General features: G+C 41.3%; 1 protein-coding gene across 5 annotated transcripts in view; it reads left to right on the plus strand.

Moving 5' to 3' along the window:
• The first annotated feature begins 3,054 nt into the window (after positions 1-3,054).
• The window catches only part of RIC1 (RIC1 homolog, RAB6A GEF complex partner 1), an 81,432-nt gene continuing 65,423 nt past the window's right edge, over positions 3,055-19,063 (plus strand). For 3 of the 5 annotated variants that reach the window (XM_073345286.1, XM_073345287.1, XM_073345288.1), the window contains exons 1-3: positions 3,056-3,731; positions 10,673-10,780; positions 16,980-17,056. In XM_073345286.1, the coding sequence (XP_073201387.1) occupies positions 3,591-3,731; positions 10,673-10,780; positions 16,980-17,056 (326 nt within the window). In that variant the 5' untranslated portion in view covers positions 3,056-3,590. Of the gene's footprint in view, positions 3,732-10,672; positions 10,781-16,979; positions 17,057-19,063 lie in introns of all 5 variants that reach the window. The other 2 variants (XM_073345284.1, XM_073345285.1) reach the window with 1 other exon arrangement.

The raw sequence follows: 19,063 nt of genomic DNA on the forward strand, positions 1-19,063 counted from the left end.
TGGCAGACAGGCAGCAGACGGAAAATAGTTTAGGAAACTTGTCTGATGTGTCTGGGTGCCATGTTGGCTGTATCTTGCTAGCATGGGTATTGCCCTGATAGCTTAAGGGAATTATTACTCTGCTTCTCTATAGTCTTGATCTTTTCACTTTTTTTTTTCAATGACAAAGAAAAACAAACAATAATTCACTCAGATGAAATTTTCCATATAAATAAAGGTTAGCATGAACAAGGGAACATGATTTGTTAATTTTGAAATAGTCAAATTTAAACTAAGCCTGTATTTATTGCAACTGGAGGACCTATTGGGAAGACTTATTGTAATTAACATAATACTTGTAGCTTCCCTCCAAAAATAATCCTTTCCCCTGTGAGATGCGAATACTTGTGCTTCCCATATCAATAATTGAGAAATTTATGAAAAGTGTGTAAGGATTTTCACTGTACACCATCACTTCTGTTGTGCTACTCCCTGATTTCTTTCATCCATTCTCTGCTTTCTTCCCTTTTTAACTTCCTTGTTTAGTGCTGCTTTATCTGGCAGGGTTTTGCTCAGCACCCATCACACTGTGCATTGCCTAGCTAAATCAGATTTCCCTGGGGAGGGCTCCATAAAGTCTTTTGCTCTCTGCCCAACCCTGGTCATAGAAAGCACTGGGATAGCTTAGATGCTCCAAGAAAAGGGGCTTATATTACAGAACTGGCCCTGGGCTGAAATGCAGGATCAGGATGCTACAGTAGTGTTGTGCATTTAGGTTGGATGCATTCCTGGAGAGTTCATCACATGACATAACCTTTAATTAAAGATTAATTTTTAATTTCTGGAGACTCCAGGACAATCCTGGATGGTTGGCAATGCTTTCTTGGACTAGGGGTTATGGATTCTATTGCTAGGGCACTTGGACCTAGGGTTAGGGTTCCTATGGGTAAGGCTTCACACCCTAGGGTTAGGATTACCATGAATAGGGCTCCCACCCCTAAGGTTAGGGTTCCTATGGGTTTGGCACGGTCAGCTAGGGTTATGGTTCATATAGGTAGAGCACCCTGCCCTAGGGTTACAGATCCTATGAGTAGGAAACTTGGAACTAGGTTTAGGATTCTTTTGCGTAGGGCACTTGGAGCTAGGATTAGGGTTCCTATGGGTAAGGCTCCCCACCCTAGGGTAAAGGCTTCTGTGGCAAAGGCACTTGGAGCTAGGTTTGGGGTTTGTATGGCTAGGGCACTTGGAGCCTTGGGTAGGGCTCCCCACCCTAGGATTAGGATACATCTAAGTAGGGCATGGGAAGTTAGGGTTAGGGTTGTTATGGGTAGGGCACTTTGTGGTAGGGTTAGGATTCCCATGGGTAGGGCTTTCCGCTATAAGGTCAGAGTTACTATGTGTAAGGTGCTTGGTGCTAGGAATTGGGTTCCTACATTTAGCGCAGTTGGAGTTAGGTTTAGGGTTCCTATGGGTAGGGCACTTAGAACTAGGGTTAGGGTTTGTATGGCTAGGGCACTTGGAGGTAGGGTTAGGGTTCATATGGGTAAGGCTCCCTGCCCTAGGGTTAGGTTCGTGGGGGTAGGGCACACGGAGCTGGGGTTAGGGTTCCTGTGGGTAGCGCGCCACATCTTAGGGTTAGGGTTCCTGTGGAAAGGGTACATGGACCTAGGGTTAGGGTTCCTGTGGGTAGGGCTCCCTGACCTAGGGTTATGGTTCCTGTGGGTAGGGCTTCCTGTCCTAGGGACAGGGTTCCTATGGGAAGGGCGCGTGGAGCTAGGGTTAGGGTTCCCCTGGTAGGGCTCCCTACCCTAGTGTTAGGGTTCCTGTGGGTAGGGCTCCACACCTTAGGGTTAGGGTTCTTATGGGAAGGGCGCGTGGAGCTAGGGTTAGGGTTCCTGTGGATAGGGCTCCCCGTCTAGGGTTATGGTTCCTCTGAGAAGGGCGCATGGAGCCAGGATTAGGGTTCGGGTTCCTATAAGAAGGGCACTTGGAGCTAGGGTTAAGGTTCCTATGGGTAGGGCTCCCCGCCTAGGGTTATGGTTCTTCTGGGAAGGGCGCATGGAGCTAGGGTTAGGGTTCCTGTAGGTACAGCTCACCGCCCTAAGGTTAGGGTTTGTATTGGTAGTGCACTTGGAGCTAGGGTGAGGGTTCCTCTGAGTAGAGCTCCCCACCGTCGGTTTAGGTTTCCTATGAGTACGGCACTGGGAGCTAGGGTTCATGTTCCTAGGTCTAGGGTAGTTGGAACTAGGGTTAGGGTTCCTATGGGTAGGGCTTCCTGCCGTAGGGTTAGGGTTCCTATCAGTACGGCTCCCTGCTCTAGCGTTAGGGTTCTTTTGGGTAGCAGACCTGGAGCCAAGGTTAGGGTTCAGGTGGGTAGGGCACATGGAGTTAGGTTTATGGTTCCTATGGGTAGGTTTCTTGCCCTACGGTTAGGGATCATATGGGTAGCATGACTGGCACTAGGGTTAGGGTTTCTATTGGTAGGGTACTTGCAGCTAGCATTAGGGTTCCTGTGGGTAATGCACTTGGACCTAAGGTTAGGATATCTATAGGGGTACTTGGACATAAGATTATGGTTTCAAAGTGTAGGGCAGTCGAACTGATTTAGGGTTGGTATGCATAGGGCTCTCTCACCTTACAGTTACGGTGGTTTGGGCACTTGGTGCTAGGGGCCCCCAGGTGCATCCCCCCCCCCCCCCCCCCCGGAACCTTAAGCCGTGTGCAGGAGACGTTCCTATGGGAAGCCTACGTGTCGCTCCAAGGTCCACAGTCAGTGGCATCTGCTATGGGGACAGGGTCAGGCTAGTCCCAGAGCGGTTACGGTTAACGGCAGGGACGGCGCGAGCGCACGAACTCGCCCCCGAGTAATCCCAGTGGGTGGTTTCCCGAGCTCCGGGGCAGGGCGGGGGACGGATCTACAGCACCCTCCTTTCTCGTGCGCCTGCGCACTCCCCCCCGGATCGCCGAGGCTAGGAGATTGAGGGCGTTACGGCTGCCGCGCAGCGTCACTTCCGGAGTGTTCTGCAGTCCGGCCAATCCGCGAGCTCGTCCCCCCCCCTCCCCGGCCTGGCAGTGGGTGGAGCTGCCGACGCGCCGTGGCTCCGGTCCCGAGGCCGTGGCGCCGGAGAGAGCCATGGCGGCGGCCGCAGGGGCGACTGGCGCGCGCGGAGGTCGGAGGTCGGAGCAGGCGCCGCCGCCGCCGCAGCAGCAGACCCCGCCATCCCGCCGCTCGGAGCAGTAACCACCGCCGTGTCCCGGCGACGCTGGCCCGGACCGAGCTCCCGGACCCGGACCCGACCCCTGCCCGCCGCCAGCGTCCGGGACCCTCCTGAGCCCCGCCGGCCTGGCCCGAGCCCCTTCCTCCCTAGTGCCCCCTTGAGCTGCCCGGGGCGGCGGCCGGAGGCGCTCCGGAGTCCCCGGCTCCCCGATCCCGGCGGCTGGCGCCGTTAGTATGCCCGCCTTCCCCGCTGCCCCCCGGGTGCCTTCCCCACGCGGCTCGCGAGACGGGACCGGGCCGGGAGTCTGAGCGGCGTCGCCCGGGCTGGTGCCGGCCCGGCCCAGTGCGTACTGAGCCCCCTCGTCGCCCCGCGGAAAGAGGGGAGTCTCCGGCCATGTATTTCCTGAGCGGCTGGCCCAAGAGGCTGCGGTGCCCTCTGGAGACCCTGGAGCAGCCGCTGCACATCCAGACCGACCCCCAGAGGGCTTTCTTCGCAGTGCTGGCCCCGTCCCAGCTCAGCATCTGGTATAGCAGGGTGAGTGAGTATCGCCCTGCCAGCCCAGCCCCCGCTCCGTGTGCAGCCTCACCTGCAGGGAGCATGTGTTCCTCCCCTTCCTGCCCACTCAGCGCTGTGGAGCTGCAGGACTAGCTCCTCTGCATGTACTTCTGTGTTTGCAAAGCAGTCTTGTAAGTCAGACCAGTTGCACAATGCTTCCCTAGTTATTTGTAACGAGTCGCTACCATGCAACTTTTTGAAACCAGGCCCATTGGTTTAACAGCTTCAGTTACTTAAAGGCGAAAAATCCCCCATTAAGCTTCTTGTTCTTCACGTGTCTTGGGCAAGAAATATTGGGAAGTCTACTTTCTTTGCTCACCAGTACAGTGTTGCAATGTTGAGTTGTGGATACCCTGTATGGGAATGTTTCCAAGCAGTTGTTTACTGAAACTTCCAACGATGCCTCTTAGCACTTGGTAATGGCTGTTCATAATTCCCTCCCAAAAGTAGCAGGTTAGGCCGAACCTACTTCAAGTCTCTTTCTTGAGCTTCTTTGAACTCAGAATTGGAAATCTGAGGGAATCATGCAATGCACATCAAATGAAAATAAATTAGGTCCCAATCATACAGTGGACTGAATGCTGTTGTCCACTTGCAATCACTTCTGTGATGGGGGATTTTGTGCAGACTTTTATTCAAGAGTAACAAGCCTCATAAAAATTAACTTTTGAAACGTTTGCTACTTAACACCTTATATTGAAACTGAAAACTAAAATCATGCAGTTCTGTTGTTTACTTTCTGTACGTCACTCAGTTTGGGCAATGAAAATTGTATAATCAGTGTCACATAAGATTTATCTATGCAGAATGAATGGGGAAGTTAGTGTGAAATAATTGGTTCTGAATTTAAATTGTAACAGCTGTTCTGCACTAGTTCCCCTTGTGGAAGCTTATTCTGCATGGAGAGTGCCTTTTTTCAGTTTAGGTTCATCCATTTCCAAAGTAGATTAAACTAAAAAAAGCACTTTTAGTGCAGATTAGGAGTGTCCACATAGGAAGCTAGTGTGGAATAGTTATTCCAGGCTCTTCCCCATACAGACAAGCCCTTACTGTTAACTTCACCATCTGGTTGTCATTTCTCTGACACACAACTGCAGTGTTGGGATTGGAAACACTGCAGGGGAATGCTATTCTTTAAAAGCCGAATTTAAGCAATTATACTAGACTGGCATTCTAAGGAGCCTTAGTTTTAAAAAGTAGTAAAGTCCTTAATATCTTCATCAAATGATGCCAATGAAATTTCATCAGATCATACTGGTACTGGGTGATCTGCATTGTCTGTGCATTAGCTTCTGGGTGGAGTGCAGGTGTCGGTTTTAACCTATAAAGCCTTACATAGCTGTACTTGGGGCTGCATCTCTGCTACTGGGTTACTGAGTCTAAAGTCTCACTTTCCCAGTTTAATGGGAAAAGGCTGCTTGTAGGGTGCTTTATTTGAAATGTCCATATCTTTAGAATGTTTCTCTCTGGCCCATCAAAGCCCAGTTTTGTTAACATTATGGATGTGGTATAACTAATCACTTTATCCCATGCACATTTGGGAAGAGGTGGGCTGAAGGTAGTGAAGCTATCGTTGGTAGTTTTGTTGGCAGGTATTACTATGAGCAGTCACAAATACATATTTTTAATTGGTAATTCTAAATTTGTTTTGAAATATTAACTGTAGTTATAATCTCATTACAGAGAACTTGTGGATTTCACAAGATAATGAAAGCTGAGCAACTGAGGGAAAGATACTTTGACTGTTTAAAACTTTTGTTAACACCTGTTTAATGCCAAATAAAACGTTTTGGAGAAAGAGTCACTTTCTTAAAGTTACTTGTGGCACCTTAGAGACTAACACATTTATTTGAGTCTCTAAGGTGCCACAAGTACTCGTTTTCTTTTTGTGGATACAGACTAACACGGCTGTTACTGTGAAACCTTTCTTAGGGTTGTTCAATTGCTGTCTTTTAAGTTAAAGGGTAAGAGAACTCTCCTGAGATATTAACAAGACTTTTAACAAAACCATGGTTAGACAAGGCTTCTTACTAAAGTAAAACAAAATAGAAACATTTTTGGAAAGAAGCTCTTGGGTTTCCTGTTTTCTGCATAAAAATAAAGTATACCTCCGTTCTCCCTCTTTGTAGGTGAGATCATTTAAATCAAAATCATACTTTGAGTTCCCTTTTTTCCTCTTTGAAGATTTAAATCAAAACTACATATTGGGTTCCTGTGGAGGAAATTAGACTTTGTTTTCTCTAAAATGTTTTTCCTTGTCAATAGTAGCTTGTTCAAAACAGTGTCAAGTATCAGTAATATCTAACTTTCTGGAGCAGAATATCCTGAAGTTGCATGTGGTAATCAGAAAGGTGATGAATCTGGCTAAGTTCTATGCTGCATTATGTTTATTTCCAGCACATTAACATTTTAAATTCGGAGTTCAGCTTTGTAAACATACACTCAGTCATGTGTCACTTTCAGGCAAAGTGATACTGTTTGCTAGTGTGTGCTTATAAAGCTCATATTAAGGAAGACATACTTGCTGACAGATATTTTGAAATAAATTACCAAAATAATTGAAACTGGCCTGATTAAATAGTGTTGTTTCTTTAAAATTCTGCAAAATTTGTTAAATGTTGTGTGCAGAATTTTCATTTTTTTGGAGCAGAATCTCCCCAGGAATAGTTTATTGCAGGAGTTCTCAAACCTCATTGCGCTGAGACCCCCTTCTGAGAACAAAAATTACTACATGACCCCAGGATGGGGGACCGAAGCCTGTGTGAGGGGTATGCAATTTGCTTGCCAACCTTTGAGAAAGTTTTGGATTTTTGCTCGTGATTTGTGGATGTTCAACTTTTATTGCATAATCTAATCATGGTCTGAAATATTATGCACTAGTTTAGATCACTTTATAAAAAGCTTTCTGTTAGCAGCAGCAGAGTCTCAATGGTAGAATCACAGCTTGCATAGAAAGTGTGAGCTGTTTTTCTGTACTACAAAATTAAGAGTAAGGTGAATCAACACATCTGATTCTGAGAGAACTGCAACCCGTATGTCTCATTGCAGTTGCACATGACTAGATTTGTTTTTGTGGGCATTCATCACTATGCCTACAAAAGTGTGAAGGGAAAAAATATCTTGTAGTATTATTGCTATAGTATTGTCACTCCAAGTTATGCTGCATGCATAAAGTAGCCTTTGTGAAATTGATGCAACTTCCTTTAGAATTTCCTGCATTTTAGAAAAAGAAAACATCATCAAGCCAGCTTCTGGAGACATGCTAGTCTGGAGCTTTAGTGTTGTCTTTTCACAAGCAGAAATGAAAGGTTTAAAGGTTTGTGTGTAAAATTTGTGCTGCTTGGTGTTGAAGGAGCAAGTTCTGTGAGTTACAGTAGGATTTTTAGGCTCTTTCTCTATAGGCTCTAGGATGTAGTTTTAAATAAGCACAAGTACAAATTGTAATAAAAGGGAGGGGGCATCTGACAAAAAGGACTATTGGGTTACTCTTATGGTAAACAAGCCAACTTTTCTGTTACTATGCATCGTTCTAGGCAAATGCTTTTTAGCAACAGTATGTTCCACAGTTTGTAGATAAGGCCCAGTTCTGCATTGGTAACCACACATGTACTTCTGTTGACATCAATGGGACTTTGCAAGGATACTCACACAGTTCCTAAAAGCTGTATTGGGGTCTTAGGTTGTAACAGATTGCTTTGGAGATCAAATGGACTGTTCCGTTTGTTCCGAGAGCAGAATAGGGAAGCCAGCTGTTTGTCTTCTGTGGTATGTTCAGAGATGTTGTTTTTCTGAGCAACCTGTAAAACTAATTGGTGTAAATATTTATATATCAGGGTTTGTATTACATCCCAAAGTGTCCATTCAAGTTTCTGTTGTGGTAGCCTTGCCAGCTACTTCACCTTGCTTGGTTCAGATGTCAATAGAAAACAATCTAGTTTAGTTTCATCTTTGCAAGTCTATCCACTAGTGTGAACCCTTCCTATAACTTTCACCTCTTTTCATCATCAGTGGAGGCACGCTATTGATTTCAGCACATGAAACCAGGTTGTAACAGTAGCCATTGCACTGCTAAATTCTGTGTCTAGGTAGGCTAACTTGATCACCCATTAATTTGGAACTAAATATTCTAGTAAGGAAAACAGTATCTTCACTTCCAAAAACACCACAAATTTTGCCCAAATAAAATGTACGCTGCTGGCTATGAATCTTTTTAGACATGCCTTTGAATTGCAGCAATGCTATGGAGTAAAATTATTTTGTAAATCGGTATAGTCAAACTTTATTAATTTATGCATCCTGTGACTTACATGCATAGAATAGTTTATTTCAAGTTTTCTTAGTGTTCTCATAAAGAAATGTACAATATTACAAAGACTTCATAGTATTAATAAATAGTGTAAAAGTAATCACATATGAACAAATAATTAAAGCTAAGCTAGAATATATTAATGAGATTTTTTTCCACTTGCTACTGAAATGCTCAAAATCAAGTAGCTGGTAATTGGTCTAGTCACTAGTGGAAATTACTGAGATTCTAATAAAGATACAGAAAACACAAAAAGCATGTTGGTAAGGTACAAATTAAGGAAATAAAGCCATTTTAAATTCATTCGATCTTGGCTTACAACTAACGTGACATTTCATAAGTTTGGTCAAAATGTTTGCTTTTTAAGTAGACTAGTGTATGGGTAACTTGAATTCAGAAGCATTCCTGATCTCATGTGTTGAATCTTGATACCTTGTGTGTATGCATTATGATACTGTCTTTAATTACATGAGCACAGGGTGGATAAAAAGCAATGATCCTTTTTAAAAAAATCAAATTGGATTTTCAAACTTTATATCGGATTCTTTTATAGGTTTTTTCTTCAAAAAGCAATCTAAAGAGAGTTTTAATTAAGATGCGTTATAGCTCAAAGATATCTCATCATGGAATAGGGATTATAAATTCTAATTCTATAGTATGAGACAATATATTCATGTAATGTTTAAGAAATGTTTTGTAAATGAGTTCCAATAGGGACCGAATTTTATGGGGTTCTAGGAGCTTCTGTATAGATTGTTCAGATTAATCTTCCCATCTACCCAGTGGGACTCAGTGCTCAGTCTAGAAGATACCATTAGAGATGCTTAGTTTTGCAGTTCTTAAACTGTGGATTTGTCTCCAGAGATAACATGCTTGATAATGGCAAAAAATGTTTTAAAATTAATAATACGTAGAGGTGAGAAATAGTTAAATAAAACAATTTAAATGTCTGTCTGGTGGTGATCTCCTCCTAGCATGGCAAGAAAATCCTCCAAATATTAATTAACATGTTGAATTGGAGAGAGTTCACTTCCCAGTGGCTTCATAAATATCTGCTTCATTTACCTTTGGTAAATGAAATAATCAAACAATCATTCATTTTCTGATATAGCTGTAAAACTAATCTGAAAAGTTTTCAAAATAAATCACTTTAAAAATGTATTGTGTGTACCTTCTAAAAATGAAACCTACATCTGTCTCTGAGTTGTGAAGAATATGTATTAAGGTTATAACAACCAACAAGAATACACTTTTATGTAGAAATCCATGATTAAATAGAGTCTTCCTGACTAGTGATTTAAATCCTGATTTAAATCAATTCCATCCTGCATGAGCACGTACTATTTTTTCTTTAACATATACTTATCTTGTTTTTAGCTTCCTAGGTATTTTTTAAATAAAACTGAATATACAAATTCCATCATGTGGCATCGTATTGATGCCTACATGATTCTTCATGAGAGTTTGGACTTTTAGATCTACTGCACAGACCTCTGTCATTTGAGCTCATAGAGTAACTGATGGTGGTAGGTTGTCATCCTCTATATGGACCACCAGTAGAGGGCAGTGGGACACTTTGTCACTGGATTTCACAGGAGTCTTGGGTTGCATTTCAGACACTGGAGGGCTCTAGTGGGCACAGACTTTTTGTTTTCATTACCCCAAGTTTCACCACTTCTGCCCCATGCTGTCCAAACTGTCTCTGTCCTGTCTCTTCCCAGCCTTTGCCTCTTTATTCCAGTCCTGTTCTCCTCACCTAATCATTCCAGTCTATTTGCCCAGCAAGTTCTAGTCTCACCCTCTGGCTCTTAGTTACAGAAGAGACAGTCGTCTTGCTCTGCTTCAGTGCTTAGCCCCAGCTTGTCCTGCAGCAGGGAAAGTTCTGCTCAAACTTCGTGGAATCAAGCAGCAAAGTTTTAGCATGTCTACTGTGATGTGCAAACTTCAATTTTTGAAAGGTTTTTTTTTTTTAATAACTTGGCCAGATTTGTGTGGATTTTCACGTGGAAGGCAAGAAATACATCCTTGCTACAGAAGTTACCCCTTGCTAAATTCCAAGTTTCTGACCAAAGCATAGGAGCAAAACATTTTTCCTAAGCCTTATTCTCAGAAATTTTGGCTGAATTTTTCTCCATAAAATTTAGCCTGAGACAGACACCTGGTATAGAAAAAATTCAGCCCAAATGTTTTTTGGCAAAATTATAAGAACCAAAGATACTGTAGTCTTACAGTGAGCAGTGTCAGGCACTCTTAATAAGTGGTAATACCAGCCCCACCTATAATATTCATTGCCTGTGTATTATATAATAGCACTTGATCTGGAGTCTGAAGCGCATTTATATAGGAACTGGTCTAGTTTTAAAAGTTGTGAAGTAGGTTTAGTAAGTATATTGAACATCTGTTGCAATGTATGTAATCCCTTTCAAAAGCAGTATGCTATTCTTTATCAACTGTACAGTAATGATGTCCCTGAAATTCTGTTTCTTAGCATCAGAATAACTTGATTTTATTTTGTGGCACAATGATACTGCAGTAAAAAAACAACAACAAAAAAGCCATATTCCTTTACCATTCGGACATGAAATGTAACTACAGTTTTTTACTCTTTCCTCAGCCCAGTGTATTAATTGTAAGCTACAAGGAACTATCAAAACCAGCTTCTCAGTTTGGACCCTATAAGCAAGCAGAATGGAGGTCTGACAGCACCATGATAGCTGTTTCAGTAAGTAGAGAATTGTTTTCTTTGAAATTGTGATGTTTGTGTGTGAGAGAGTGAGTGTATATATCAATCTTAACTAATGCCAAAAGGCCTTCTGTGCCATAGGTAACAAGTTCCATATAAAGACCAGCTATACAAACCGTAATCAGTATTGATCATTCGTATAGCACCCAGTTCTCTCATGCACGATATGCATAATAAAAACTTAAAGGAAAGCTAGTTTTGAATTTTGCACAGAGGAATATTGTGGATGTTCATTATTTGTATTACAGTAGTGCTTAGGGGCTCCAGTTAGGAATCAATGCCTCTTGGTCCTAGGCGTTTTACAGACATGAAGTACAAAGACAGTCCTTGTCCCAGAGTCTACAGACAAGACTTAATAGATGGTAAAACAAACAGGTGTGGAGAGGGAAAAGGAAGGATAAGTAACAGTGTTTAAAAAAAGAACATCTTGCTTGGTAAGTAGTAGCCATAGCTTTTCAGCTGTATAGACATCACAGTAGGAGTAAATCTTAGAGGGTAAAGTAATGGCTTTATGGATATTTTGAGGGAGGTTTTTCCTGTGCATAGGTAATGGCATGAGACTGAGCAATGGAGTGCTTTGAGAGAGAAGCTGAGCGGTAGGTAATAAACGCTGGGAACACTGGAGCAAGGGCAGCTTTCAACATTATGGCTTCATGCTGCATAGCTACTAAATCAGATTCGTTTGTGAAGAACTTTAAAGACAAGAAGCTTGTATCTTATGAGTGGAAAAGGCCAGTAGAAAGAAGCTGGCAATGTGATCAAGCAAATTGCTAGGAAAACTATCTTAGCAGCAGCATATTGCGTGGATTTGAGAGGCAAGGTTGCAGCAACAAAGGCTAGACAGTAGATTTCAGTAGTCAAGATGTAAGATGAGTTTTGGTAGTGTGAAGAGGAGGAAGGCTGTATCTTAATTGTAAAGGAAGAAACATCAAGTTTTGGATATGGCCTGGATGTATGGGTTTAGAGAGAAGGCCAAATTGAAGATGACATCTAGATTATGGGCCTGAGTGACTGGGAGGCTGAGGAAGACGGTGTGTGGGTGGGTGGGAATCATAGAACTGGAAGGGATCTCAAGAGGTCATCTAGTCCAGTCCCCTGCACTCAAGGCAGGACTAAATATTCTAGAGGAAGGTTTAAGAAGGATGGTTATCATGAGTTCAGTTTTGGCCATGTTGAGTTTTATCACTTGACATCCATGAGATGTTAAAGACCAGCAAAGAAGTAGGTTCAAATGGTATGTAGAGGTAGGTTTTTGGGTCATCAGCATAAAGTTGCCTGAAGTTGTACGTGTGTGAGGTTATCCAGTGATGATAAAGAGGGGCACAAAAGAAGGAGCCCAGGTTTAGTCATGTAGGACCCCCACCAAAATTTGGAGATGAGGAGGACCCACTGAAGAATGATTGGAGAGGGAAACGTTGAAGTCACAAAAGCCAAGGGAGGACAAGATTTCAAGAAGATAAATATTTGAGGTATGGAGTGGGATAGAAAGGAAACTGGAAGAGAACTGCAGAGTCACCAGTCCCATATGGAAAGAGATTCTGTCTTCCTCTCCAATTTTTGTATAAGGACAGTGAGCTCTGGTTTTGCTGTTCTCAGCAGTGGTGTTGCTTGTATGTCTCAGCTGCAGTGAGAGACCAGTACATTAATTTTCAGATGGTTGGAAGGCTTTAAGTACTGAAAGCTTAGCTGTTCATCAGGTATACTGCATCTGAACCACATACACAAATATGTTAGGTATAAATTCTTAAAATATAAATTGTCTTTAGCATTTTCATTAGTGGTTGACCTACCATATTAAAAATATAATTCTGTGTAAGATTTTTTTAGTAGAAACTCATCAAATATTGTACAAATCTAATTGTTTACTATGTAGTCATTTTTGCTTTCTTTAGTAAGTACTGTTTTTGTCTATGTATTATAGGAGCCTTACAAAACTGTCAAGAAAATCTACTCTCTGAAGGCTAATAATTATTTACTTATCAAAACCATTATTCTCCCAGATTGACTGGCCAAATATAACTTTGCAATAATGCTATGTAGCATTCTTCTAGCTTCACTGCTAGAGAAAGAAGGATCTTTAGTTCATCCATATTCTAGCATTACACTTCTGGAAATCAGGTGAATGGCCAGGCATCATTTGACTAAATCAGTCTTTTGTGCTTCTTTCTCTGCTGGAGTCTTTCCTGGACTTAACTAAAGTATCTGATAAATTGCTATCATGGTGCTCAAACTCCTTAAAAACCACTATTTTAACCTGCTGAACTCTTGTGAGTAAAAATACAAAATGGTTCAATAAAATATACACAGTAAACATTTATCTCTTCATTTTTTCCCCCCTGTGTATATTATGACAGAGTTTGAGCCTAAGGGCTTTACTCTACTGGCCACCTCTATTCCAAGGCAGCACATTAGCTAGTGATCTTGCCGAAGTGTAACAGCAGAATTTGGTCCAATGACTCTCCCAGGGAGAGTCTAAGCAATGTAACAGGGAAGAGTCTGTGTTCATCAAATGATGTACGTGCCCATTTTTGTACCTAAAAGGGATATCGGGTATTAAGATGAAGTACATATGCATATGCTACAGGTCATGTATTAATACCTGAAGTGGTTTTTCTTACACAAACCATGGTCTTCCAAAATCATTTCAGTTTCAAACTGCCAAATGTGTTGCTGCAATTAGGATTGAAAAAGCTAGCTTCATGAATGTTTAAATTAAGCTAAACTGCTTAAATATGCTGCATAATATTAACAAATATATTTTTGGGGTGTTGAAAAGTGTTAGGACACTTCTGATGTGAGATAGATATGCTGTATTGTGACTCAGAGTTGATTTTTTAGTAATCTTCTGGATAAGTTACAGTACTTTAGAATGTTTTTATAGGACAGTGCTTAATATATTGCTGATGCAAGGTGGGGGAAATTCTAAACTCCCATGTCTTCAAGACTGAGTTCATGCGAGTTTCAGTTTCATAAACTAAAATAACCTACATTCATAATGAAGGTCAAACTGTTGTTGAAACGTAGCTAGTCATGAGGTTTCTAATATGTTTCATGTTATAAAGACAGGCAAATTTGCAAGGCACAAATGAACATACTGTAGTGTTAAAAAAAAAAAAGTGGGGTGATCAGCCTTTGGATAACCTGTGCCTTGTGCCTGAAATTAAACTTCAGTCAGATAACTGGCAGTAGTGAATCTTAGAAGGGTTAGCAGATGTGTGAATTCAGGGTGCAGCTTCAGAGGCTTAATTACTTCCTGCTCAAAAGAAAAGTGATAGCACTAGCTCTCAATTAGACAGCCAGAGCTATATACATTCTTGAATTGGAAGATAAATTTGTTGCCCTAATAATATATAAAATTGCTTGGGGGGGGGGGGGAGAAAGCTGTGTACCCTTGTTTGAGTTTTACTGTTCCCCAGATGACCACAGGGATGTCAAATGCAGAAATAAATTGAAATTACAGTAGGTAGCAAAAGCTACTTCTCTAGGGACATTATTGTTACTTACATCTATAATGGGCACAAAACTCTTCCACTTGCTGTTATTTTCCTCTTCCTTTTTTGACCCTGCCTCAGGCTGTGCTCTAGGCTGAATCAGGACTAGGAACGAATGTTTGTATGGTGTCTAGATTAACATTTATAATCATGTTAATTCTGTTCAATTGCCAGTCAATTATATTATTACAACAGGACCAAAAAGATTTAGTCTAGATCAGGGGTTCTCAAACTTCATTGCACTGCGACCCCTTTGGACAAAAATTACTACACGACCCCAGGAGGGGGACCGAAGCCTGAGCCCATCTGAGTCCCTCTGCCTGGGGCAGGCGGGGACAAAGCCAGAGCCCGAGCCCTACTGCCCTGGACGAGGGGGCCAAAGCCCAAGGACGAGGGGGCCAAAGCCCAAGGACTTCCACCCCAGACAAGTGGCCTGTAACCTGAGCCCCACCATCCTGGGATTAAGCCCTTGGGCTTCAACCCCAGGCAGTGGGGCTTGGGCTTTGGCCTTGGGCCCCAGCAAGTCTAATACCCACCCTGGTGACCCCATTAAAATGGGGTCACGACCCACTTTGGGGTCCTGACCCACAGTTTGAGAACCGCTGGTTTAGATTAAACCAGTGTCTCAAATGTATTTCCAGTCCCTCCCCTTTTCCTATATTTCTCCTCCTGCTGCCTGTCCTCCACAAGTCTTCTAATATGTTTTTCTGTTCAGGATTAATTCCCAGCGTATGCAGTGGGATTCTGCTGTTAATAAAAAGCTGTAGGAACAGAGTTAATTAGTCATGCACTGTCAAAGGGAAATCATATGGATGAATCCTTTACAATGCAGCGAATACACTCCTTGATTTATAAGCATATGTATCTCAGATCTCTCAAAGCAAGGAGGGTGGCTGTCCGGGCAGTCTACTGACACAGAGTGACCAGGGCATTGGGGAGCTGTAGAATGTGACATTGAAATAATAGTTTTACACTGAAATGCAGTCCTACCTAGTGTAAAGTAATTGTGCAGTTGAATGATTATAGTGATCTTGAAACAAACTTGTAATAAAATGTTCAGTTCCTTTACTGTTCAAGTAGCTTCATTGATGGCATTTGATGTCCTGTTCAGAAGTAAACCTTCTAAGGATAGCCGCTTGTACTGAGGATGGAATTCAAGAAGGCCTTTTGTATGTTAATGTCAGTAGGAAGATACTTTACAGTATTGTTTTACTTTTCCTATCTGGATAGGATTCTTATGAGTTTAAATATTTGAACAGGTGCTAAGCAATTGAAAGAACTTATACAGATGTTAGAAATAGGTGCATGTTAAGTTTCTGTACTATGTATTATGCATTTAAGTTAATTTTGTTGCACAGTGGGTGGAAATAAATGGAAACTTAACTCTCAAGGTCAGAGTGGCACTTTTTTTGTCGTCTCGAAGGAAGAAAGATATTTGCCTTGAAGAATCCCATTTATTTTTTATATTCTTGTTTTTTTTAGTTTGAAGCTGAAACTCAAATTGAATATATTAAAAAGCACTAAGTTTTTGATGCAAAAACTCTATTCAAGCTGATGAAATAAGCGAATGAGCATGTTTCCCTTTTGGTTCCTTAGCTGAAAAACAGGAAACCAGCTCTGGAAAGAAATTTGAAACCTTTCATATTTCTTTGCTTCTTGCCTTCAGTCTTTTTTGCTTTGAGTGCATGCCCATCCAGTTTTAAAACGAGTGAGACATAGTTTAGTGTAAATGCATTTGCCCAATTGTCTAGATGAGATTGCTAAACATTTGGTAAGAAACTACTGGCTGGCTGACTTGGGACCTTCTTGGTCATTTGCCTCTGCTGTATTTGTGCAGGCATTTGATGAATTCTTAGTCTTAACTGTACTTGTTAATGACTGAATAAATGTCTGCTAGATTAATAAAATATTTTAAAAGTTTGAAACTACTTCTGTTATTTTGAAAGGCAGATTTGTTTCAATTATGGTGCTATGGTATGCCTAAGCCCATTGCCACCTCTTTCCCATCTCGGAGGTGCTGAGGATATGCTACACTAGTGTTTACTGCAGCAGCTTGGCTTTACTGCACAATTTTTTGGGCACTTCAGGCCAAATTTTTAAAGGTATTTAGATGTTAAAGATTCACATAGGCACCTAGTGGGATTTTCAAAAGTGTGTAGGTCTCTAACTCCCATTTATTTTAATGAAAATCCCACTAGGTGCCTAAATAGCTTTTTAAAAATCAGGCCCATACTCCTACAGTTTGAACTCTGATCTCCCTATTTAAGGAGGAAAATGCCTACCAGTGGTATGCTTTTCATATTGTCTTTTACTGTACAAAGTGATCCCTATGGTGGATTTTAAGGGGTAGTATGTTTTTTTTTTTTTTTTTTTACCAGAAATGCATCTTGATTTCCAGGTTGTTCATTATAACTTTCTTGTGTAACATTTTCATATCATTGGCTGATGTAAGGTTTAATTGAAACATCTGGTTTATGATCAACCATATTTTGTCTTAAGTATGCATGGTGTGGTATCCGCACTAATGAAGCTGGTATATGAAATTAAGGATTTTTTTACTGGATAGTCTATTTAATTTGTAAAATGTTTGAGATATATATAATGGTTTTTATTGGACTTCCTGTAAGTTTTACATATACGCACACAAATACAACATTTGTGAAAGCTACATCATCTATCTCTTTCAGACTGCAAATGGATACATCTTATTTTTTGATATTCCATCTTCAAGGGACAAGTATCTTTATGAGCCCGTGTATCCCAAGTAAGTAGTCTAAACTTTATTCTTTGCAATGTACACTACAGTACATAGTTTTACTTAGTTGAATGTACTTCTTTGCAAAGAACTTCTTTAAAAAATGTTATAAAACTAGATTCATATAATGCAAAAATGTCTTCAGAGATATTTTAATGATCACTGAAAACAATTCCTAAAACTTTTGAAGGGCTGTTTAGTGGAAAAGTGATATATACTTGATGGAACCCTTGGGTTTTCTATTCACAGATAAGGTACTGTATCTCAGTTTTGCCACCAGAAGAGTTCTGTAACTTACAGCAATAAAATGTTCTAATTTTAAAACTCATTTAAAAAAACCTGTTCAGTTTCATGAAACCTAATGATATAAGCCTCAGTTCTTAGTTTGGTCCAGATCAGTGGAACAAACCATGCCTGAAAGAAACCCCAGTATGTAATTTTGTACATTTGTGCCAAAAAATTAAAACTGTTTAAAAACATTTCTATACTATCCTTAAACAGGTTTGAAAGTAAAATTCATATGTTACTGTACATAATTTATTTTTAATGTCTGGTATTTATGTAATGCCTCTTATTTCCAAATTGTTACAGACTACAGAATATACTTCACTCTTTTGAAATGCTGCCAATGAAATATACTGAAATTTTAACTGTGCACTGCAATGTTACTAAAAGGTTTGGTACAGAAGCTAAAGATTACATTTAAAACTGTAGGGATAAATTTTATGGAGGCAGAATCTGCAGTCTTTTTTAAATCATAAACTGTCTAAGACAACAGAGTAATAACTATGCTTGAGTGGTCAGAGGCTCCTTTTTACATGTGAGAAAAATGGCACTTCCTTAAAACTATGATGAGCTTTGGTTCCCTATTGATTCTGAAGAAAGAAAACATATATATTTGGGGCCTCTTGACTCCATAGTCACAAAATTTGCCATGGGTTACCCCTTCTTCCCCCCACTCTAGAATCTAAGCTTCCATTTTAAAACATGTAGCCTTCATGGTTTTGCTCAAACCTTTGTTAAATTTTTTTGTTCAAAAGCTGGTGAAATGTGGCAGGATGTGTCATCTTAACCTATAATCTCATTAGATAAAATCCTTAAAAGAAATTGCAGAATAGTTAAAAAAATATTCTGATGTAAACTGAGATTGTATAAAAAGATGTGAATACATAGTTTCAAGGCTTCTGATGATATCACAGAATTTTTATATCAGCAGACCATTTCTACCATAAAATGAAGTGGCAATATATAAATAAAACTAATGTGAATTAATAGTTTTGATGAGACAGTGTTCACCTCTGAACGCTTCTCAGGTGCTCTGGGCAAGCTAAATAGTTCAGTATGACAGTAGAAAGTGTGGGAGGGTGCTTTGGAGCATCATTGACCAGCATTGCCATCATAACCAGCACTACTGTCTGCTGAGACCATCCACACTACTTGGCTTATTTCTCTTGATCCTGTGGTGTTCTGGCCAGACCAAATAAGGAGAGGGAACCTGATGAAAGTACTATTTTGATGACTCTGTCTTGAGCAGCTCCTGAGATGTGAATCTGAGGGCAAGTCTGCACTACTGCGCTGTGTCGGCGTAGCTGCACCAGTGCAGCCGTGCCACTGTAGCACATCTCGTGAAGACGCACAATGCTGACGGGAGAGCGCTTTCCCATCGGCTTAATTACTCCATCTCTGCGAGAGGCAGAAGCTATGTCTGCGGAAGAGCATCTTCCGCCGTCATAGCATGGTGTGGAGAGAGCTTAAGTCGATGTGACTTACGTCAATCGGAGAGGTCTTTTTCACACCCCTGAGCAACGATAGTTACATCCACTTAAGTGGTAGTGTAGACCACCCCTAAGATGCCTACTGCTGCACTGTCCCCTAGTGGAGTGGTCCCCAAACTTTTTATCTCATGCCCTCCCTCACCCCTGTCTGCCCCCCGTCCCTCTGAGCCGGGGTCAGGATCATGGCTCCAGGATGGGAGGATGTGGACGGGGGTAAGGGAGCTGAGGCTGGGGCCGCAGC

This window comes from Lepidochelys kempii, chromosome 5 (assembly GCF_965140265.1).
Source record: "Lepidochelys kempii isolate rLepKem1 chromosome 5, rLepKem1.hap2, whole genome shotgun sequence".
Lineage (NCBI taxonomy): Eukaryota > Metazoa > Chordata > Testudines > Cheloniidae > Lepidochelys > Lepidochelys kempii.